General features: G+C 41.5%; 1 protein-coding gene across 1 annotated transcript in view; it reads right to left on the bottom strand.

Annotated features, from left to right (window-relative positions):
• The window catches only part of NEO1 (neogenin 1), a 211954-nt gene that overhangs the window by 19812 nt on the left and 168474 nt on the right, over window positions 1–23668 (bottom strand). The window contains 12 exon segments of the mRNA XM_037394077.1: window positions 731–763; window positions 1486–1680; window positions 4937–4967; window positions 4969–5023; window positions 5025–5043; window positions 7748–7886; window positions 11549–11772; window positions 12843–12938; window positions 13736–13930; window positions 17972–18082; window positions 19548–19692; window positions 20577–20626. Coding sequence (XP_037249974.1) covers window positions 731–763; window positions 1486–1680; window positions 4937–4967; window positions 4969–5023; window positions 5025–5043; window positions 7748–7886; window positions 11549–11772; window positions 12843–12938; window positions 13736–13930; window positions 17972–18082; window positions 19548–19692; window positions 20577–20626 — 1293 coding nt within the window.

The following is a 23668-nucleotide window of genomic DNA, read 5'->3' as shown; positions in this document are numbered from 1 at the left end:
CCACCCCCCTCATTCTCAACCCCTTAGGATCTATTTAATTGTATGTCTAAGCTGCTGCCAATGTCCTTTTAAACTCATCCCTTTAGATTAATTCTTTCCCTTTTTTGGGCTTGTAGTGATTTGGAAGAAAGCAAAAATAGCCCTGGGACATCCACCTTATAATTCAATGTAGTAGACTCAAAGCTATCATTTTCAAGCTAGTGTTTTAAAACCTAAGGCTTTTAGTAGCTATTGCTGCTCTTCAGGAGTGTCTGGAGTCTAAATGAGCTGACGAGCAGAATCTCTCTTGCAAAAAAGCTATCTAGAGCAGGCATACTTCCCTTTATTATGAAAAAATTACCTTTATTATGAAAATAATTATAGATGTAGAGCTCACAAAATGGTAACTGTTTGATCTTCCACCTCTATGTACTGAGATCTTGGATCAGTGGTCAGAGCCTGGCTGGAGTATCAATTAATCCAAACTCGTTCTGACAGAATGATTCAGCTCTGGCACAACCCGCTTGTCCCTTCATGCGACATCTGACTACAGAGATCACTTTATATTCCTAACACCCAAACCACAAATAGGGCTTCCAGTTCTTCCACTATTAAAAGCACAAGAAGAACCCACTCATTTACAGTTAGAGCAGCAGATACTGTTTCATTTAGGAAATGCAACAGCACATGGACAGGAAAAACAAAATGTGTGAAGGATGGAATAAAAGAGAAAGCATGGCTATTAATTTACCTTGATCATTAGGCATTTTATCTGAGGATTCAGCTAGCGAGACAAGCAAAGGGAAGGAAAAAACAAGAGAAAGATCACAAGGATTGAAGGAGTGAGAGACGGAATTTTAAGTTGCACATAGCGTAAGCAGACTAGCTAGAGCTCTCATTTCTAACCACCAATACTCACATGGAAAAAGTAACGTTAAAAACAGCTGCTCATAAATTTTTGTTTTTCACCACTCCTTACAGTACTTTTTTCCAGGCTATCATGCATTTGTGCTATTTCACTAGTTCCCCACCACTAAGCAGTTCTTTATATTTAAGAGCCTGTTGTGTCACAGTAGTTCCCATTATATCATCCAAGTCGCTGGCAAGCAGCTGTGCCGCTGGCTACCACCTCCAGAGCCTGCTGCCTGCTGCTGTTTCATCACGAGCAGCCGCGATGCACAAGACCCTGAATCTTAAAGCAACTAAAACCTGGTTTTCTAAAAAGCACATTTAGGACCCGGACCCACAGCATTAATAACTAGATGACCCGAGTGCCCACCACTAACTTTGAAACAACACAATTAATCAAACAGCTGAGCAACGTCTGTGTATGTATTAATATATATACACAAGAGAACCCAACAGAAAATTTTGTTCTAGTCAGACTCCACTGTCTTCTTGTCTTTTCCAGTTTAAATGTAATATTCACGCTACTGGTACCTTATCCTTGCAGGGGCTGCATTAAGAAAACAAGAGGAAGACATTTAGATACACGTGCTAGTTCACCTTTTGGGGTTCTGAACTGGACCGCCTCAGACATGGGCCCCATGCCCTTCGAGTTGCGGGCCTGAATTTTGAAATAATATGGTGTATCAAGGGTTAGTTCTTGTATTTGATGGGTCAGTCTGTTTCCCACGACGGGCTCAATAACCCAGTCATGTATTTCAGCATTCACATCCGTACTGTAGTAAATGATGTATCCTGTCCAAAGGAAAAAGCAAAAGAACTTCATACATAAAAGAACAGGATAGTCATAAGATCTCACAGAAAATGTTCTATTGACTTTTAATGACATTTGCACAGTTAAATGACTATGGCTTTTCTGAAAGTGTATTTTTTCTCTTTCAAAGACTAATTATTCAATTATTCAATTGCATTAAATTATTAGGCAGCCTTCCCATCTTAAATTTTAAGCTGATCAAAAGTGGATGTTAAGAGGAAAAAAAGCAATTTAAAATATCAACATTATTTCCGACCACCATTCACTGAGTATGAAGAAACTCCTCATTTCCATCTCGTTACTGTTCACAGTCCAAATAATATAAAATAACATAAAGCTGTTATCAAAGCGTTGTCAAAGTATTAACATTTATAGAAAATAGATAACATTAAAACAACAGAACACTCCCATGCACAGCTAAAGAACATGTTCAGTAGTTTGTAATTATTTTATATTTTTCAGTTTATTAACAAAGATGACAATAATCTGAAGAGAACTGAAGTTATCTTGCACGTAATAGAAAAAAGGCATGGGAAGAGTTTATGTTCTGTTACTAAATATACTGCAATTACAAACCAATATGGAGTAAAAGCTTTATAACTTTTTATTAAGAAACACAGAGCCCCAGCATGAAGTAAATACTTGTACCAAAGTAAAGCCCTGTACAGGGCTGGGTCATCAGCTGGTTCATGCACAAATTGCTTCTTCCCTTGTCCCACGGACCACCAGCCTGGGGGTAACAGTAAGGAAGGGGAGATGTTCCCCAGAGTGATTTCTACTTCCTTATAGCAATTGAAAATATTGCTGGTACCCCATATTCACAGAATTCACAGTAACCAGTACGGCACGGAGGGTGATGCTTGACAGGCCAATGCTTAATTTCTTCCCTTGATGGCACAGTTAACTGCTGGGGAGGAGACTGAATAATTTGCCACTTGTACAGGTCACAAAGCAACAGTATATATATGGTGACAGCTGAAAGCACTATATATAGTCTAGTGGCACAAGACTACTGTGTTAACTTACGACTGTACTAATTAGTCAGCAACTGTAATGATACACAAGCATCTGGAACCCAGACTAGCACGGCTCAGTACTCCGTATCCCTCCTGTGCTCTCAAAAGATTAGGGCTGAAAAGCCGAGTACTCCACAGACACGCCAGCCAGTGCATGGAATTACATCATCACTTTTTACTGCATGACTTAATACACAGAATGAACTGAGCCAAGTTAATGAGTAATTACTGGAGGATGAAGCTGCCCCTCCGGTGGGCAGGGGCTGGCCCAGCAGACAGCACTCGGCTGTGTGAGCTGCCCCTTCCCGGGCACGGGGCCGGCAGGAGAGGAGCCGCCAGGAGAGCGTGTGGCATCTCCCAGCACCTCACTGGGCACAGGCTGCTGGAGGGGGGCTCTGTGTAAAGGCCTCAGTGACAGGACAAAGGGGAACGACTCTAAGCTGGAAGAGGGTACATTTCGATTTATTAGAGGAAATCCTTCCCGTGCGGGCGGCGAGGCGCTGGCACAGGCTGCCCGGAGAGGCTGTGGGTGCCCCATCCCTGGCAGTGCCCAAGGCCAGGCTGGACGGGGCTGGGGGCAGCCTGGGCTGGGGGGGGGTGTCCCTGCCCCTGGCACGGGTGGGACTGGGTGATCATTACGGTCCCCGACGACCCAAACCCTTCTGTGGTTCCTATGACACTGAACCTAACATGTTAGACTCAGACTTACCACAGAATGATTTATTTTATTTTATCTTTTAGCTGTTAACTGCTACATATGCAAAAGCTAATAAATACTATGTGTATTTACATTCAACATGTGTGAATGAATGTAAGATCCTCCTTCACACTTTAGACACTGCAAGGAGATTTTTTTTTTTACCTGGAAAATTGAACATGTGCGATGATTTTGCTAACCACATTGTGTAAATGCCAATCTCATTGTACACTGTCTCCCCTTCTCATGGATACACCCAATTTAAGAGGACAGGCTTCTCTTTTCAGGAGCAGATATAACCTGGGCATACTCGTGCCTGTCTGAACGCCCCCCCTGACTGCTAGCAACCATGTCCTTTCACCTGCAGTTAAGATAAAGGCTCTTGTTTCTCCAGTCAAACCTTCTTTCCCACATAGAGGAAACATCTTGCTGATAATAAACTAATACAGAATTGGCTTTATAGTCAATATAAAAAAACATACAACATACAAAGAGCTGTGTGCATGCAGAGGCACACGTTCTGGTGCAGAGCAGGCTGTCCATGGCACCCTTACAGCCCCACCTCTGCGCCACACCTGGCACCCACCCACCCCTGCTGCCCTCCCTTCAGCACCCACAGCAGACAAAGACCTGGTGGAGCCTCTGGGCTGCGTGCTTAGCGCCTCTTTGCCTTGCAGGGGTCTTTCTTATGGCTTACTTAAAAGTTGACTGTAATTACTGAAGGTTAAGAGTCTGCACTATCCTGCCTTTTCAGAGGGATCTCAGTTTTATCTCCTGTCTGAAGCTGGCCGCAGCACTGCCTATCAGAGACCCAGCTGGGAGGTTTGATTCTGCACCATAGTTAATTCTGAGAACAAAAGCAGAATCGAACACTGCAAACTACACCCCAATAAAATCTGCTTTAAGCTTAAAGCTTGGTGTGAAAAAAGGAAAATTTAAGAGAATTATTTCAGAAAACCTTAGAAATGGGCAATCCATACAGAAATTAGAGAAGGGACACAGTAGTTACTATTTGATGTAAAATGAGTTATCCAACTTGGAAGTGATGCAATTACAAAGGCAATAACCAGTTTACTCCTAATGGTTATGTCAGGGGACTTAATAACTGACTTTAAGTCTGTTCTGTGCCACAAAACTGACACAAAGATGACAAAGGGCACTGGGATGAACCCTTCTAAATAAATACTGATGGGCCAGAGGCATTACAGACCTATTCTGGAAGGCATGCTATTAAAATAGCACAGAGCTGATGAAGGCAAAGGTTATTGAGATATTTAAACTTTCAATATTATTTCTGGTTAGACTCCAATTTCACACTGCAGTTAGTTTGTATCTTACTACATTTGTACTAGGTACAGAAGTAAATAATTAATCTGGGCTACAAAAGATTGACAAAGAAGATAACAGACCTCTTGGCTAGCTCTAGTGCTAAATGAAGCATGGAACACATTCACATGTTATGCAGATTATATTCTGTTGTTAACCAGCCATCTTATATCTGCTTTATTGCTCATGCAAACTGACCTGTAATTTTGCCATTGGCTTCGGATGGAGGGCTGCCAGTTAACAATTATTGTCCGAGGTTTTCCCTCCTTGCTCACCACAGTCAGTCTTTGGAGGAGAAGTGGGAACTGCAAACAAACAAAAAACAGACTATCAGGAACAGGTCGGCCCTGTTTCAGTGCACGTACAGTAACCTCAGCACATTTGCTCTATTTGGTTGTACCGCTGAAAAAGAGCGATGTACAGGTAACAAAACCGCTGAATATTCGATCTTCAAAGAATCCGCCACCCCCAGTGGTAGTGGTCTTACTGATTTACTTCATTCAACTGGTAAATGCCATCTGGTGTGCAGCATCTCCTTTCCATGAGGAGTTACTGTTTCTAAAGCACTTCTGGCACCAGGTGCTGTGGGTCATGACTGAACGAGCCCACCTGTCTCCAAACACGGCAGCTTTGTACAGCTCTTACAGCGGGGGTCATGACCTTCTAACCTCTCATTCATCATAAAGATGACATGAACTTGTGAAATAAACACATTCTAGATGCACAGGCATGTGAAATGTCTCTGCATTTTCAGGTTTATGGTGGGACTGAGACCTGGTAATGCCAATTAGCCATTTAAATCCAAGTAGCAAAGTAATCTTCCAGAGATTTCGATCATAACCCATAGTGCCGCTTACTTTATCTAGAAGATTATTTGTAATTTGGCAAGGAAATCTGCACCACAGAGCATTTGAAATCCAGAAACAGTTGCTGACCACAATTTTCCAGCCTTTTTCTTGGGTTGCCAGAAGCAAGAAAGGAGGAGAGAAAAAGAAAGGAGCAGAGATACACTTCCTTCTCCCATCAGCCTCCTCCTGGCCGAAAATTCAGGAATGGCATAATTCGCTCCAGTGAAGGCCTGAAATCTGAGACCTCACTCCCGAGAACTAAAATAGCCAGCTGGGGCTTAGATTAATGGCTTTCAAATGCACAGAGCCAGCGTCTCCGAAGGTGCGTTAACCAGCCACAGCTTGCAATGCCACATTATGAAAAACATGAGACTTCTATTAGGTAACTTTTAGCAAAGTAAATCCGCCTTGGATATTAATACTATAATAGTAACATTTAGTGCTTTCTACATTTAAAGAGCTTTATGTATATTACCTATTAGAAATTAATCTGTACATCCTCCGAGAGGGCTACCTATTAACCCTGGGCAGAATAGCTGGAACCAGGGAAAGCAAAGCTCAAAGTTACTGGAACTGTTATCCCAAATACTCAAAAACAAGCTCAACAGAAACGTACAGATGTAAAGCACGATTCAAGGCCCTACAGCAAGCTTCAGAGAAAAAAAACACCATTAAACCAGAACTAGCCCACAAGAAATTACTAATTCACAGACCAACACTGAACCCAGCATCCTGTATTTTTCTTCAGCATTAGCTGAGGAGCAAGTCCTATACAACGCTGCTACTCAAGAGTATTTGTAAATAATGAGTCGAACACTCAGGAATTTGGCGAGTAATATAAATCACAAGATCTGGTATGAGAAAATATATTAGCCTTTTTTGTTCCTTTTCATTTGCTTCTTAGTTCCCAAGCTTTTAGGTCGTATCTGCAAATATTCTTTACAAGGAGCCTGACTAGAAATTTACTTTCTGTTTAAATGAAATGAGACCTCCTGTATCTCGCTCTTGCTCCTGACTTTCTTGAGTTCCAAATTCCTCTTTTAAGAATTTATTACGCAACTTTCACAGTCCCCACTTAGTGCAGAACTGTATGTGTGCCAGCAAAATACAAATTAAGTGTTTTAACGTGGGATGGCAGAGTAATTGGGAAGGGAAAAGAGCCTTGGTCCAGCCCATGTGCTGTCGAAGGGTCGCTGCCCACATCATGGAATTCCCACCGAAAAACACAACAATGTTTTCAAAAGCAGCTGAAGCTCACTAAGGGTTTATGGGATTCAGAGTAAGCTTGGAGATTTCTGATTTTACTCTGGCTTTGCTTTTTCTTATGCCTCGTTATAGAATATTTGGATGATTTCACTAATTCTTTGCATGCTTTATTTTTCTGTTGCATTTTTATCTAGCATAAGAACTACGGGGTGATTTGGATAGGCTCTTTTTGGTCCTTACAGTTCATATAAAGGGAAACCTAAGCATAATAAGCAGTAAATTTAATTGCTCAAAAATCATTTAACACTGCAGGACAAAAAGAGCTAATGAGGGACAGGTCAGGGGGAAGAGAGGTTCTGAACCTCAAAGTTTCTCAGGGGGCTCAAGTTCCTCCCAGCAGCTACAAACACTTTTCTGTCCTGTATTCTGAGAGTGCATCCTTTCTACAGCACTGAGGACTGCAGTGGCAACTCCTGTGGAAGAACAAAAATTTAGGGCTAATTTGAATGTCTTAGTTTCCGCTAGGATTTTTTTATTCATTTGCCTCACACACTTCCTCACTTCTGTAATAATTTATCATCATAATTATAGCAAACTTTAATTAGTAATTGCTGAAGCATTTTCTTTGTATTTGCTATTATGTACTCTTTCTGAGATGTTTCAGGCATACACTTCTTTATCCTCTCCTGTCCATGAGCCGTGGTACATTATTCATTACTTTTCTGTAATGTGATGTAAATTTTTCTGCATGCAATCATCCCTTTGAATTTTGAAGTATGTCGTTGTTTTTTAATCAGAATTTCTGACTAAACTATAAAGAAAAGAACCCCCCAGCAAGTATTCATCAGCATAAGCATTTTAAATACATGCTTTCCCTCCTCCAGAATTCTGACAGACTCTGCTTTATTAATCTTATCAGGAATGTTGGCCCTTCCAGAAAGCCACCAAGGAGTACCTAATTCAAAAGTTGTTCCATGTGCTGTCATACTCCAAGTACTTGATCTTCGACCTTTAGTCACCATCACGGAGAATTCATACAAGGTATTTGGTTTTAACCCAGTCACTAAATAGCTCAAAGTGGTTGCATTTGCAGTCTGAAAGAAAAACAAAGAGTCAGTAACTTCTGAACGGCAAACCATCAACAGCTCTCAAACACCCGTGTCTCAGGTGTTAATATCTTTTAGACACTGCTACATTTTCACAACCACTGTCATTAATTCTGTAACATTCTGCTCTGTCATGCAAATTCATTAATCAAGTATTAATGTGCAGTTGTTTTATCCTCAGCTAGAAGTTCTTTCGCAATCAGCAAGACCATTAGTAGTAATTATATTTTTTTAAAAAAAGCAAGCAGTAATACAAGGTCCAAGGCACACCTGTTATGAAGCAGGCTAAATCACTTTATGGGGAGGGGTGGAGGTGGTTAATTTACAGCAATCTCATTAAATGATCTGGCTAGGGGAAACAACGAAGCACAGCTAACAGTAACAGTCCTTCTTGAAATCTGTATCTGCCTTCCAATTCTTGTTGGAGTTTTCAGTAAATTTTAATATCCTTCAAAAAAAAAAACAACTGAAGGTACAGGTGCTGAGACTTGAAGATAATGAAGCTTTACCAATATGTAGATTTTTTTCAGAACAAATGGTTACCTAGGATTGCACTCTGAACTACATATGGCTTACAGTGGAATTTGTACTCAGACATTTAGCTAGAATTTTCACCTTTTGGTTAAAATATCTGGTATTTGTTATACATGACTTGAATGTGAACAGAAGGTACTGGATGGCCTATGAAAACACAAGAAGGATGTGTCTACACATGCGTATATTCCCTGCCCTTGACCTACAGCAATCTAGAGCACAGAATCGGTTCTGTCAGTATTTGATGGCCATACAGCAACCGTATACAACCACTGCCTTCAGAAAACAGCTATTTTCAGCTAATTACAAAGAAAATGCACATTCTTGAAGACTTTATGAACAATACAGTTCAAATGTGCTGCAAAGGAACCCCCTTATTCTGAAGTATCAGTGACATCTTTTTTCTTACACCAGTGAAAGTGCAGAAAACTGTTAGCCAAGTGATACTTAGACTTGTACAACATTTTTGCTTGTTCACATATGTGCTTTGCCCATTAAGACATCACAGGGGTGGACAAACAACGAAGACATCATAAAGCTAATTAAAATAAAATCCTCTGTTAACTTTAAACCTTTACCTGACACAAACTCAGTGTAGTTTCAAAGTAAATGCGATTGTGGAAAAATAGTTCAAACATTTAAGTGTAAAGCAGGACAGTTCTTACACTAGTTCAGTGACAAAGCTCAACTGAGCACAACCTCCCTGTAATGACACATCCAAAGGAGAAATCCTCTCCTGGCATCTTGCATCACAAGCTGACTTACCCCTGGAAACGCACACCATTTCTTCCTCTCCAGAATACCTATAGAAATTCCTTAACAGCATTTAGGCAATTGATTCTGTTTATATCACTTTACAGTACTTCTTAGCTCCTAGCTGCAGTCGTACGTGACAGTCCTTTTCACAGGTTAAAGTTGTATTTTTCGTTTATGGCTTTGAAACTTGGTATCTTTTCATCTCACTGCACATTATATTGAATGGAAATGACACATGAAAGGCTAAACTGGAGTGTTAGACTTCACTACTTTCTTCATTTTTTAACACCACTTACTGTTTTTAAGATCACAGCATATCCCATGGTACTAAAACCTGCTCACCTACTAGAAATAAACTTCATAAATTTTACCCTGTAAAAATCTATTTGCCTTTTATACAGTCCTGAAAGATCTAAGTTAAGATTTAATATTTTAGCTTATGCTTGAGAGCACACTCATAAGTCACGGGTAGCCCGCGAGTAGGACAACTCTGCTCCACCAACAAAGATTCTTTGAGAAACGCTCTCTGATCTGCGTTAGTGGAACTACACTGTTCAAAGCACAGTGGAGTCTTTTAGCTTCAGGAACTGTATCATATCTGTTCCTCTGGTTATATGCTCTAGATTGACACAACTCCTATACAAATCTAAGAAAAGAAGACTCCTTCAAGTAGAACCTCTTAACTTGTATTTACAAAGTGCAGCTTCTTCTTTAATAACAGTTTGTGACTGTCAGCATAGAAGCGGGGAGCAAATGTAGAAACTATGAATGAACTGTATCAACATCCAATTTACTGACGAGAGGGATGGACGGAACAATGCTGTGTTGAACAGATGCAGCTTTGGATGCTAGAGACCTGCCACAAAGATAAAGTTTCTGTGTGCAAGGCTGCGTACCGGAGAAGCTTCAATGCAACTGGGTGAACAGCCTCAAAACACGCAATAAATAACAAAGCTGCTAGAGATAGCAATTATCCTAGCTCATATTTAATAAAGTTTACCAAAGACCTGACCTGAAAGGCAGCAGCCTATTGAACAGCACGGCTGAAAAGAGGCTTCGCCTTTCTTAAAATTAGCAATTGTTATTGTCTGACAGAGTAGTACAGAGTTTATGATTGAAACAAAGAAGAGCAGGATGTGAGCTCCTCAGACATTATGGGCTAAAAATGATTAGAGCAAATGTTCTCAAAGTTACAACCTTTCAGGCAAATGCTTTTTACAATGAGTAATTTTTAACTATATTCCATCACCACATATTACTTTTGGTCCACAATAAAACTTCTTGACCACTGGCCGCCAGCACTGAGAACGGTGGGAGTATCTCATTTACCACTGAGGGTGGGTTTTTTAAAGCATTTAACTAATGAAACTGCAGCATTATATAAATCACTCCCAAGACATCCTCTGCACATGACTCAGGAATGTGGGTTCATAAATAACTTGTCTTTATAGAAAAAACACACACATATACAACTTTTCATTTCAATAATAAAAAAATATATCTGGTTTGTAACAAGATTGCTCTGCAAGAGCATAAAGGGAGCTCCACTAGCTGGATAGTTTAACAACCATTTCCTTTGAGTCTCATTTCAAATGCGAAATTTGCAGTCAGCATTTCTGAGGCCTTCAGATAACTCTGAAAATTAAAAAAAAAATAATCCCACCAATCAACTAAAAAAATCCAAACCAATAAACTGGACCCCAAATCTAGTCTAAATCAAAACAGTAGATGAAAATCAAGGAAGGCAGGGATATCATAAAGTTGTTGCTGTATATTTTGCACCCATTCAGTTCCCAAAGGAAACGTTCACTATCAAGTTCAGATGAACAGAAAAGGTTGTAAAAGGAAACTTAAAACTGTCAGGGTAAATATTTTCCTTGCATGACTCACCCCAAAAGATTCAGATTCTTCTGCTAACTGGAGAGAAGCCAATAGTAACACACACCTTATTAGAGCATTATTGGCTCCTCTAAAGGGGAGCCCACATCTGTCGTACACAGCGAGTGTGTTGGGGTGAAGTACAGCATATAAAGCTGTCACCGTGCCCACGGTTGCACAGCAGCATGGATCTCTGGACGTGCTCGCCTGCCTGCCCCAGCCAGCCCTTCCAGCCACTCACACAGACACGGAAGAGACACAAAACCAACTACTTCACTGAGTCTAGTCTTTCAAGCAATGATTTAACGGAGCAGTACTGATCTGAACTCAGTCCAGGCAGCTCAAACAAAACCGGGCACACCTCTACACCACTTTCTAAGCACTTGTCGTTACTTTCGGCTTCCACTTAACCCTGGCTCGAACATGAAACATCTTCTTACTGAAGTAACGCAGCTGTGTTAGTGTTGTGGAAACTCCAATACCTTGTACTTCGTATTTGCGGGGATATTGGTTTTCCAGCGAACCGTGTAGTAGCGAGCGTCTGTGATCTTCTGGTTCTTCGGCAGAGAGTTGTCTGCCCAAGTGATCCGTATGGTGTCATGGCTCAGAATGGAAGCCTGAACCCCCACCGGTGGCATCATGGGAGACGGATCTGGCACTGGAGTGTATGGAGCATTAATAACAAACAAATCAACCTCGGAAGTGTCTAGGGAATTGATGGGTAAAATAGTGTATTATAATTAAAAAGGGAGAAGGTGGCATTTTAATGTAAACAAAAACAAAAAAGGGGAAATGCAGGGTAGTACAATGAAATGAAAGGTGAGAAATGGAGAAAGAGAGAGAAAGCCAGAGTTAATAGGTGACATAAGACCGGCTAATCAAATTAATCTCGCATTGCGTTCTTCTTAAGACAGTAAGACAACATATATATGCCAATATATATCCACCTCATCATATTGGTGTCCAGCACATTCAACCATGGCCTAAGAACCCCAGACATACAGTAATTTTAACTTTGACTTCATCTGCCTCAGAATGTCCACTGATTCCTTTCCAGAACACAACAAGGAGGAAAAAGAGCAGGACTTCCTCTAGATGGGTAAATGCCACTTCGTAAAAATTACAGGGAACTCCCAGCACCTTTTAAAGAATGTTAATGGCAATCACGTTCCAAGTACCACACAAATTTGCAGTAACAGAAGAAACTGCAGTTCCAATGTCCCCTATAAAATCTATACGAATTCCTGCTCTTCAGAAGACTAGAACAAAGCGTTAACATCTACACACAACAACTAACATCAACAGTCTAGTAGTGAGCACGGTGAGCCATAGCACAGCAACAGCTCACTTGGAAACAAGTGTCTCTGCTTAAAATCTTCTATTAATGTATTACAAGACCAAAAAAAAACAACTGCCAAGAACTTGTGTAAGTGACAGCAGATTGAGACTTAGACAAAGAAAATGCAGGCATCATGTTCAAGATGTCAGGGTAGAAGACCAAAAAGAAATAAACTATACTTGTCCGTAAAAAACAAGGTAAGGGCCACGCCTTTAGAACTGCATCACACAGCCTGGCTCATGTAATGGCAACTGTTTGAATAAGAGCATCTCTAAGTAGTAGAAAGTTTTGTCATTTAAAAATGAAACTAGTTCTAGGTGGTTTAATAACTGGGTGAAACAGGCGAGGCCAGCCAGCTCAGAGGTGGAGTGTGCTTGATGCCACAGGTGAACACGGCCCCAGGTCCTCCCACCCCAGAGGCAGCCGCGGGCCTGTACCTGAGTGTGGCCTGGTCACCGCACTCTCGTAGAGGGGGATCCCTTCCCCCACGTTGTTAAATGCCTTCAGGGTTATCACGTAGTGGGAGCTTGGGTCTGAAGGGAAAAACAAACATCCTTTTAGGGCAAGCCGTTCGTGAATCCGATTTTCTGCTTTTCCATATTCTTTGTTCAGTATTTTGTTTTTTAACAGAAATACATGAAATAAGTAAACTAAACTGGAATTGCAAAGGTCTCCACACAGACCTGGTAGCACTCAATAGCTCTCGTACAGCGGCAGTCCAGTCATAGAGCTACATTACGTACAGGCAAAAAAGCAGTGAGGAATTAAAGGAATGTTTTAAGCTGCTCTACTATAAAATTACTCAGAAGTTCCATTTAATGGAACTTCTCAGTAGGCTGGTACAGCAATATTTATTTTGCTGTCAGGATATTTTACCTGCCACAGAGAATTCTGTGGAGGGGTGAATCTGTATTTTTCTTTTAAAGCAGATGCCACTGCACCTTGGTAACATTTTAGTTTCTTTTTTGCCTGAAGCCAACTGTTCTGCAGCTCCAGCAGAAGAACAAGGGAATGCTACTCAGCGTGAAAGTTTTTGTGATAAGCACTGAAGGGAAAGCATTGGATCAAAGTGCTCTATGCTTCAAACTTGGGGACTGTAGGATTCTGGGTTTGGGGCTTTTTTTTTTTTATTCCTCTGCCTCTTTCTCTATCATCAGAAAATTGAGTTTATTTGAAATTTATCAACAGTTTGGCATCCCGCATAATATCTGAATTAAGGAAAAATCCAAAAACTTGCATGTAGTTTCGTTTATTTGCAATACCATGATTAGCAAACAGTAACATAAATGAGAGGTAAAACTTGGCACTGATGTTAATTTGCTTTCCTTACCTAAGTTTTCAATGGTGTAGTATCTCTGTTTATAGTCCACCTTGATGGTCTGTGCATGAGGACTGCCAATGCCGTACCCTATCGCATAGCCTCTCACCACGATGTTCTGGTTTTCAGGTGGAGTCCAGCTCACTACAATACTGGTGACCAGCGGACGGACATGTAAGGAACTTGGAACTTCAGGAACACGAGTTTCTGTTAAAGAAAAATGATGGATTTAAAGGTCTTCTCTTAAATAAAGGTAATTACAAGAAGAGCTGTGAGCTAGTAAGGTCAAACGTAGCACTTCCACTCTGCGTCTGTATTCAAATGAGTACGCTGCGCAGGAGGGAGCTTTACTGTAAAGAGAGCACAAAGAATTCTAATAAGCAGAAGAAAATTAACATAGATTCATATACTAATATATTTTAATAGATCCTCTCTTTAAAAGAAAGGATAGTCGTACTGAGGAAAAGATCAAACCTGCTTCAAGGCAGACTCTTCTGATGCTTGTGCATGTTTTAACCAATTTGTAATTTTTCAAAATACGCACTACATTTATCACGTCCTTCACCTCCACAAAGAAATCTCCTTTTAGTTCCACCATATTACTTACTTGTGGGCATTAAAATAATTATAACTGAAAACACACTGATGATGAAAGAAAGGCTCCTGAGCTGCTTGTAGGATTAAAGAGAATATTCCAAATCTCTAAGAATTGTCAGTAAACTGTGCTGCAAAGTTTTCTTCTGATTTGTCCTACATTTGTTGCTATTTAAATCCTTGGGTTTCTTTAACTTAATTCACAAAATATATGCAAGGACTATACAACCATACCACAAGATAAAGAAATACTCAAAGAGTCCATATGAACTATTCAAACCCTACCCCACAAGCAACACAAATCTCATCACAACCCAACAGAGAAATGGAGCGTGGGTCCTTAGTAACAGCAGGACTTCCACAGCGTGTCCACTGATTCCACTGTAATGCCCTGATATTTTTACTGAAAGGTTTTTTCCCCACCGTTGATTAGAATTTAAAAGCAATCTAAAAGCACAACTGTGCTAGTGTCCGTACCTTTGTTTTAACTTCTCAAAAATTAAATAAGTACTTTTGTCAGGCCACTGGAGCCTGCCATATGTTGACAGATTATAAATAATTCTATGCAATAGTAAGCTGAGTTCCCCAGTCTAAAATAAAATCAGCTCAGTGTTCTGCTTCCTGCAGGGATTTCATTTTAATGAAACATGCTACATTTATCTAAAAACATTTAATAAAGCACCACAACAGGATTATTTGGATCATAATATGCCACTGGCCTGCTAGCCCGGGGAGTTTATAGTCTCCAGCTGACACAGCTGATCAATTAAAGTTCACAACTATTAAATACAGAAAAGCTACATAATTGCAATAAGAAATGACATTTTTAACTGCACAGAAGTTAGTGCACTGGGGGATAAACTTTGTACAACTGGTTAACGCCTCTTGCATATGTGCTGCTGGGGAGACTTGCACCGACTCTGCAAAATGACACAGCCCTCCCAACATTAAGTTGTAACAGTCTGGCTCCTGTTTACCTTGATGACACTATAAAGTAAATTGTCTATTTAAATTCAAAAAGCAGCCATGGAATAAAAAGGAATGCCTTACATGTCTGTTGAACCAGAGAAACTGAAGAGTAGCTGTAAATACTTTTGCATGGTATTAAAATTACCCACGAGCTTACTAAAGAAAGAAAAGCATGGTTTTCTGTGATTGATATGAAGATGGCATGAATATCATGCCTGATCACACCAGGATTTATAGATTTTCAGGTCTGTGTTCCTGGAGGGGCTGGGGGTGCTCAGCCTGGAGAGGAGGGGGCTCGGGGGGACCTTCCCGCTCCCTGCAGCTGCCTGGCAGGGGCTGTAGGCAGGGGGGTCGGTCTCTGCTCCCAAGGAACAAGCAACAGGATGGGAGGGAGCGGCCCCAAGTTGCACCAGGGGAGGGTTAGATTGGATCTCAGGAAAAACTTCTTCCCCGACAGGGTTGTGAGCACTGGAACAGCCGCCCAGGGAAGCGGTTGGGTCACGTATCTCTGGAGGGATTTAAAAGACACGCAGCTGCGGTGCTCAGGGACATGGTTTAGTGTTGGGCTTGGCAGCGCTGGGTTAACGGCTGGGCTTGATGATCTCGGAGGTCTTCTCCAACCTAAACAATTCTATGATTCTATGTTCCACTGTCTTAGCTGTGAATTTTTATTACTTTATTAATTGTAAAGAATATGCATAAAGAAAAATTGCCTGCAAGGACTGCAACAGTCCAATTTGAAAAAAATTCAAATGAAAAAATCAACACAGAATGAAAAGGTTCTTTTCTTCTGCCCACTTCTGCCCTATTTAAATTTAATCCTGATGGTACCCTCCAGCCAAGTGTTGTTAACTCCAGCAATTCAAAAGCAATTCAAAATTCAAAAGCAGAGTTACATTTTCATTACCTTGTGTAAGTGCTGCCTATTTCACAGAGCTCTACTTCAGACTGGGGAACTAGTGGTTTCTTAAAGCTGCAAGGTTGTGTCATATCCAGTTAGAGGAAGACAGACACACAGATGAAAGTAATTTCAACTCTAAAATGTAATTTTAAATAACTACAAAACTGAACCCTACTGTTAACGCTGGGATTTTTGCTGTTCTTAAGCAATGGAGAGTAAGCAGTAAGAGGGCAAGTATTAAGTTGAGCATCAACTTCGCATAACACAAAGACTGAAGCACGGGCTCTCAAGGGCTTTGATCAGCTGACTGTTGAAGCAATCTTCCAGCAGTGTAGAACAAATACTGAAGCTGTTTCATTATTCTGTCTCCCAGCTGCCAGTACAACCGAATCTCAAGCCACACAGATGTGAAAGACATTACTGGGTCCTGTGGCATTAAGCTAGAATGCCCCTCCAGCGACTTTTAACACAGCCAAGAGGGAGACCAGCCTCCAAAAAGCATAAGGTAGGTGTGTGCAACAGCACCAATTAAATGCTCTTCTGAAATAGCAACAGTTCACCCAGAATCACTAGCTCCTTGTAGGCACTTCCAAAGGAGTCACCCCAGCCATCCTTCTAGAAAAAGCACTTTTCCCCCATTTTAGCTGCTCTCAGTCAGGTTCTGGGAGATGCTCACAAATTTGCTCATTTGAATTCTGCAAGCATCAGGCCCCTACTTACCAAACATCTGGACCAACTATGAAAGGTCAAAATTTTTCACAGAACACTTTCTACTGTTATTGTTGAACTCTGCATTGGAAAAACAAGATGCTAACATGGTTCTGTGTACCACACATCATGAATCTATGGATTTGGTGGAAGGGACTTAATTTCTGATGAAAGATAAGGTCCATACTAGTCTACCACTTCTGAAAATACAATGTATCCCCCTTTTCTTTTACAATGGCAAAATAACAATTACTTTAGACTCTTTAGAAAGAGTCTAAGCAAAAAACAAATTCCCCAAACCACCACCCAAACCCAATCAATTCAAAAAAGCCACAAAAACAAACAAACAAAAACCCACAAAAAAACCCAAGAAAAATATTTTATGAAAGCATGGCACCAGTTAAACACAGTGGAAAGATTGCAAAGGTCTACGGGCAACATTTCCCACTGTTTCTTTCCTGCTGTGGCATCTCTCTTGCACTTGGCAAAGTTTACAACTCAGAGGCTGCAGCCAGACCGCGTACTGCAGCCCGCAGGACTACACTCAGCCCGCCAGCACACAGAGAAGCCACCCTGAGCACACTGGGGTACACATCAGGGGCTTCATTAGCATAACTTAGGTGCTACAGAAATACATAATCACTATTTTACCTCCCCAAAGGAAAACAGTCCTCCTATCTCAGTTTCGTAGCACGTAACCCCCTGCATGATTAACCAGAGGAATTTTATCACAATATAAAAATTGAACCATTATTATTATGCCCTTTATGAAGTACTGAATCACTGACATTGGCATTCATGACTGGGTATTTCTTAGCAGAAAAAACATAGTGCCAACATACAGTACTAGAAAGTGTAAAAGCAGGGTTTAATTTCAAGCCACTTGGCAAGAATTTTATGTCGAAATAGAAATTAATTTCGCTTAATCATAAAGCAGATTGTACTATTAGAATACAGTAGAAACAACTGAAAACAATCAGGTTTGCCTTTAAAAAAGACAAATCAACTTTAGTGTGCCCTGCCCACAAAATCTAATGTTTTTGATGTCACAAATATGGTCACACTTGTGATCTTACCATCTAGATCACTCTCAAAGGTTTCTGCTGATACCCAGTCGGTAGCTGGTCCGGTACCATTAACAGTCAAGGCAGCTACTCGGAAGCTGTACTCTGTACCTCGTTCAAGACCTAAGAGACAAAGAGTACCCAAGATATCAAACCGGGAATTCCAGCTGTGATCCCAGGAGTCACAGCTCCTAATTAAAAGCCAGGTCTAACCTGACAGGAAGAAGCCTTTCACCCCACACTGCCCCTGGGCGTAACACGGGTCAGGAATGGAAGCAGCACCCACAGCGCAGCACCGTGAGGAAGCTGACGCCAATTAGGATGCAACAGCCAAACTGGGACCGGAGACAGCCGGGGCTGTGACACTCTGCAGGCTGTCCCTGTGGGCCACTGGAGGAGATTGTGAGGCACTCTTTGCAGCCAGCTCTAATTTCTGGCTATTAATTAGCTTTAAGTGCAGAAGCACCCGCATCCATAACTAAAGCTAGGTATAGACAGCAAGTGATCAAACTGTGCAAACAATTTGTTTACTGTATAGAAAACTGTACAATCAATAATCAAAGCACTATGAAAATGCACTCAAAATTTGATATATGGAACTTCTGTTGCTGGTAAAAACACACTCCGGTTCCAGGCACATATCAACTCCTGCTCTGTGAGAAACGGAAACTTACGGAGTCACAGCTGGAGTTTCAGAGCACAAATCAAAACATCTTGTTAAAAAGTGCATATTCATTTTCCAGAGAGGCACAATTTCTTCTCTTTTGACCAACTGTTCATTTACAGAGAGTTAAAGAAAATGAACAAAACATAGTCTTGCTCCTGTTCTCATGTACTCTTCATTTCTGCTAAAGCAAATTCTAGTTCTGGTAACAATATATAATCTATACTAAGTAATGTACTAGTCTGCATCTTTCAAGTGTACAAATAAAGAGAGAATGTAACACATTCATGCCAGAGAGAAGGAAAAAAGGCTGATGTCAGTGAAACTAGGAGGGATGGTTTGCACAGATGCCTGAGGCAAGAAGTCCACAGGACGCTGAGCTGGGCTTGGCGGTGAGCACTGCAGGGCAGAGCGTGCCTCCCGCGCACCCACACGCAGGCAGCGCAGTCTGCAGGACGCCTGCCCAGACTGCAGGGCTCGGGCATCCTTCTCCATACAGTTCTGACATTTGGGCAGACACCAGGAGCTCAGGACCACCTTCTGCATGCAACCCTGTGCCTTTTACAAAAGATTTTAAAAGGACTTGTCCAGTCCGCTTTGCAAACCAATGGCAAAACTAGGGCTAAACACCAGGTCACTGAACTCCAATTACCACCAGCCAGCCCAGAGTTACCACCAGCCAGCCCAGAGTTACCACCAGCCAGCCCAGAGTTACCACCAGCCAGCCCAGAGTTACCACCAGCCAGCCCAGAGTTACCACCAGCCAGCCCAGAGTATCTCATTACCTACAAACACTCCTTTTAAGGGTTTTCATTTTTTCTTCCAAGGCAAGAACCCCACATAAACATGCCTCTGAGCCTGAGCCCACTAAAAGCACCTAAAAAACGCCCTTCTGATAACAAATGCTTGCAAATAATAGCTCACCTTCAATTAGCTGCAAGAGCTGGGTGCCACCGATGCTCTCTGTCACATCACTCTTGCGGGACACTTTACGGTAGCGAATTTTGTAGCCAGTGATTTGTCCACTGTGTGTCCCCGCAGGGGGAGGCTGCCAGTGCAGCATGATGCTCTGTGGGAGGCAGAAGGTCAGTACAAAGTCATCGCCACCCACACAGCCAGAAACTACTCTAGTGCTAATACTTCATGAAACAAGACAGAAAAACGCACATACAGAAAATACCACATTTTTGTACAGTAAATCATAGGCTATTTGTAAAAAAATACCCCCCCTGTGATTCAGCAGCAGCCCAGGTCATACATGTGCCTACAGTTCATCTCTAAGCACTTCGATCTTATTAGCCCTTCTGATTCCAATCTCACAAATGGCCCCTGGGGTTTCCCTTTCCATTTCCTTCAAGTTATCTTGAGGTATGGTTTACCTGAGGATCTATCTTTAAGAACTGGTATTTTCTCTAAAGGGTACAAGTTATCTGAACTGTATGTAGTTTATGTGCATTTATTTTTAATCATACAAGTAGCAGAAGAAGGTAATCTGGAAAAGAGTTTTTGGAAAAGGCTTTTAAAAAATCTCCAATCGTAATCACTGAAGTCACAATGACGGAGTATATAATTTTCTCTTTTAAAGTGCCTGGGACACTATAAATGTGCGTATGTGTGCACACACACTGTAAACAATAGTTAATCAACAGGAACACATTCAAGCTCTGGCGCTTCAGGCCTTTGTGCCTGATTAAACCTCTTCCATAATTAGCCTCCATGCTTGTCATTGTCACAGTCTTTGCTGCATTCCATGACGTACGATCCACAACGGGCTGGAGCTTCTAATGCTTCGAGCCCCACATTCAGATACTCTCCTGCTGCGCAACTCATACACAAATAGCTGAAAAGCAGCATGGTAGAAAAGAGACCCAAAGCAGCTCTAAAATCTGATCGTTCTAAGACCTGCCAGCCTTTTATTTACCCATTAGGAACAGGAAATTCTCCACATCTTACCTTGGAATTCCGTACCTCCAGCGTTAGATTCTGTGGTGGAGCACTGGGGACTAGAAACGTTGAAGGAATTACAACTCCAAAATTTCCATATACTGTATCACACACTGTATTTCCATACACACCTACTCTCTGCTATCGTTCCATCATGAAAGTACAAACCGTTCTGGTTTAAGGCACTATATAACTACGAAATTCTACCAGTGGTACTTTAGGACATACAGTGACTAGCTTAGGAGTTTTACATATTTTTCATCACAAAGAACAAACTCACTTTTTATTCAGGTCTTATCACAGATACCTAAATAAAAAAATGTTCTATTTAAAGGTTCTTGCCATAAAATCTAAGAAGAGAGATCACATTCAGTAGTTTTCAAAAATCAGATCTTTAATTTATATTTTTGATTCTGGGAACCCACATTTAAAATTCTAGCCATGGTTTTTATTACCATGTTTTTCTGTAACAGAAAGACCCCTGAGTCAACATGTCTCTGTGCTACCGAAGAGGTGAAGTCCATCACAAAGTAAGTTTCTGCTTCTAAACTTCGTTCTTCATTAGTTCTTTACTACCTGTAGTAACCTGCTGGTCATGACTGAAACTCCATTAGACAAAAGGGCAAAGTAAGAGAGACCAAGGAAACCCTGTCCAGCACTTCAGGCTCACACACGTCACCTGAGGGCACAGATAAGGGTTCCCTGGCAGGAAGGTGAGGCCCCAGCAAAGCAGGAGGACAGAGAGGTAGCAGACTGGGGTAAAGATTGTTCCAGCCCAAATAATGTGTTTTCCAAGTAACTCCCAGGAGCCACAACAATAACTAAGAGAACAATCCTGAGTGCATAAAGTGAAAGTAGCCCTGTGGTAAGCAGAAGGTACACCGGGGTGTGGTTAAATAAACACCCCTCTCCCACTATCCCACAACAGCAACGGAGACAAGCAGGATTTGGTTTTCCTTCTCTCTTGCCAGCTGAGCGAAGCCCGAAATCACCAGACCTAGGCATTACGTGCTAGGTCCCTTAAAAAGCCACAAGAGGAGGAAATGAAATGAAGCTTTTTTTGCTGTTTGTTTTACACAGTTGTTGCCTACTTTCAGAACAACCTGAAAAAGTAGTCTTGGGTTTCACATGGAGTGGTTAATAATTAATGCACATATTGCAAACTTGGTGAAAGACAATCAGCAGAACACAGGAGACACGCACGTAAATATGTCCATACGTACGTCTCACCACATGCACAGTTCATTTTACGTCAAGGTAAGCTCAGGCTCAGACCAGATTAAGAATTACCCAGGCCAACAAATACAATGGATTTCCCATGGGCCGATATTCCACGCTTTGATAGGAAAGGCACAGCCTACATCCACCTGCACCGTACAGTAACCCCCGCAGGCAGGAGGCCCGCGACATGCCGATGGTTCAGAGTGGTGCCAGGAGCAGGGAAGGGAGCTGCCCTCCATCGGAGTGTGATGCAGAGCTGCATTCCTAGCTGTAGTACACCACTGCTTTCTGTGGATCAGGAAGGACCACGAGGAGAGAAACAATCCTTATGAGCAGCCCATAAACCTTGGTTCAAATAGTAACACCAGCAGAGCTATCCTGCAACAAACCACCGGAACAGATTAGGAGCAAAGATCCACATAAAAATGCAGAAGCTTGTTAAATAGAAGCTAAAGGAAGCTTAGAAAAAATCCCTGCAGGAAGCATGGAGATTGCTTCCAGATAGCACAATAAGCAAATGTGTATCGTTCATCCAGAAAAATTTGAGAGACTGAAGGGAGAGAACAGGTGTTAAGCACCAGCGTTATAAGATTGTAAGAAGCAAGGCAACATCCTTCAGAAAGCTTTAGAAAATAAATTTCTGTAGGTTAAATGTGAAAATATAAGTTGGGCCACAAAGAACTTCAGGAAAACTTGAAAATGACATTACAACTAATAGTAAATTCTTCCAGAAAATGAGCTGGAAGCCCTTTGGAGATGCTGTAGAGCTAGACAACGGTCAGGGTATGCCAGAACATGAAAATGGTAAGGACCACACAACGGTCTTCAACTTTGTGTCTGTGCTGAGGAAGGAAGAGGAGAGGCTTCCATAGCACCCTTTACACGGGACTTACGGGATCTCTCAAATGGAAACGTCAGTGTAGGGGATTATGGAAGAGTCAGACACAACAAACAGCAGCTTGCTGCCAGTCAGATGCCACTGATCCAGGGTTTCTCAAGGAACTTGGGAATGAAACGGTTGCATGACTTGACTTATAAGTAACTGGGAGATGGTAAAGTTGATGCCAGTATTTAGAAGGAGTTCCATTTGAGAAACTTCAAGTAGGAAATCAGAAACCTGTATTAGGCAAATTAACTGAAGCTACAAAAAGCACAAAATCCATAGATCCATGAAGTTATAAATATGTATTTGTCACTTTTTAAAGGGAAATCCCACATTGCAAACCTGCTGGAGAGCTCTTAAGAAACAAAGTGATGAGGGGAAAGAAATCCTTGCCTGAGAAAACAACTGGTTAAAAGAAAGAGAAGGTAGGAAGGTGGGTATGCACTGGGAGATGACCTGTGGAGCTCCACCCTGGCATGTGCTGTGACCCGTTTTGTTCAACACATTCCTAAGTGATGATAGGGGGATGAGCAGCGAGGTGACAAAAGTTAGTACAGACAAGATCTGATGGTGAAGAAGCACAGGAAGACCTCGGGACATTTTGTGCCTGGATATTAAAGGGGCAGATGAAATTCACAGTAGATAAATTTACACGCATGGGGAAAACGATCCTTCCTTTACATGCAAAATGGTGGCTCTAAGCAGACCAATGCCACCAAGATCTGTATATCCCAAAAATGTCACCTCAGTGTTCAGAATGAGCCAAACATGTCAGTCAAATGCTGGCGATTACACACTTGCATCTTCGATACAGTTTCAGTCCCTTCTACCTCCACTGTTAGAAGGATATAGGAGAAAAGAAACAGAAAAAAGTTCAGCAAAGGGCACTGAAGGTTGAAACAGCTTTCACAAAACAAACAGCTAACCATTTCTGTGGCTTTGGAACCTGGAAAAGCTGAATGAGGGAGAATGCAGCAAAGGGCTATAAAATGAGCAG

This window comes from Falco rusticolus, chromosome 7, assembly GCF_015220075.1.
Source record: "Falco rusticolus isolate bFalRus1 chromosome 7, bFalRus1.pri, whole genome shotgun sequence".
Classification (NCBI taxonomy): Eukaryota; Metazoa; Chordata; class Aves; order Falconiformes; family Falconidae; genus Falco; species Falco rusticolus.
The sequence above is the reverse complement of the archived record's forward strand: the minus strand, read 5'-3'. Positions and strand labels throughout refer to the sequence as shown.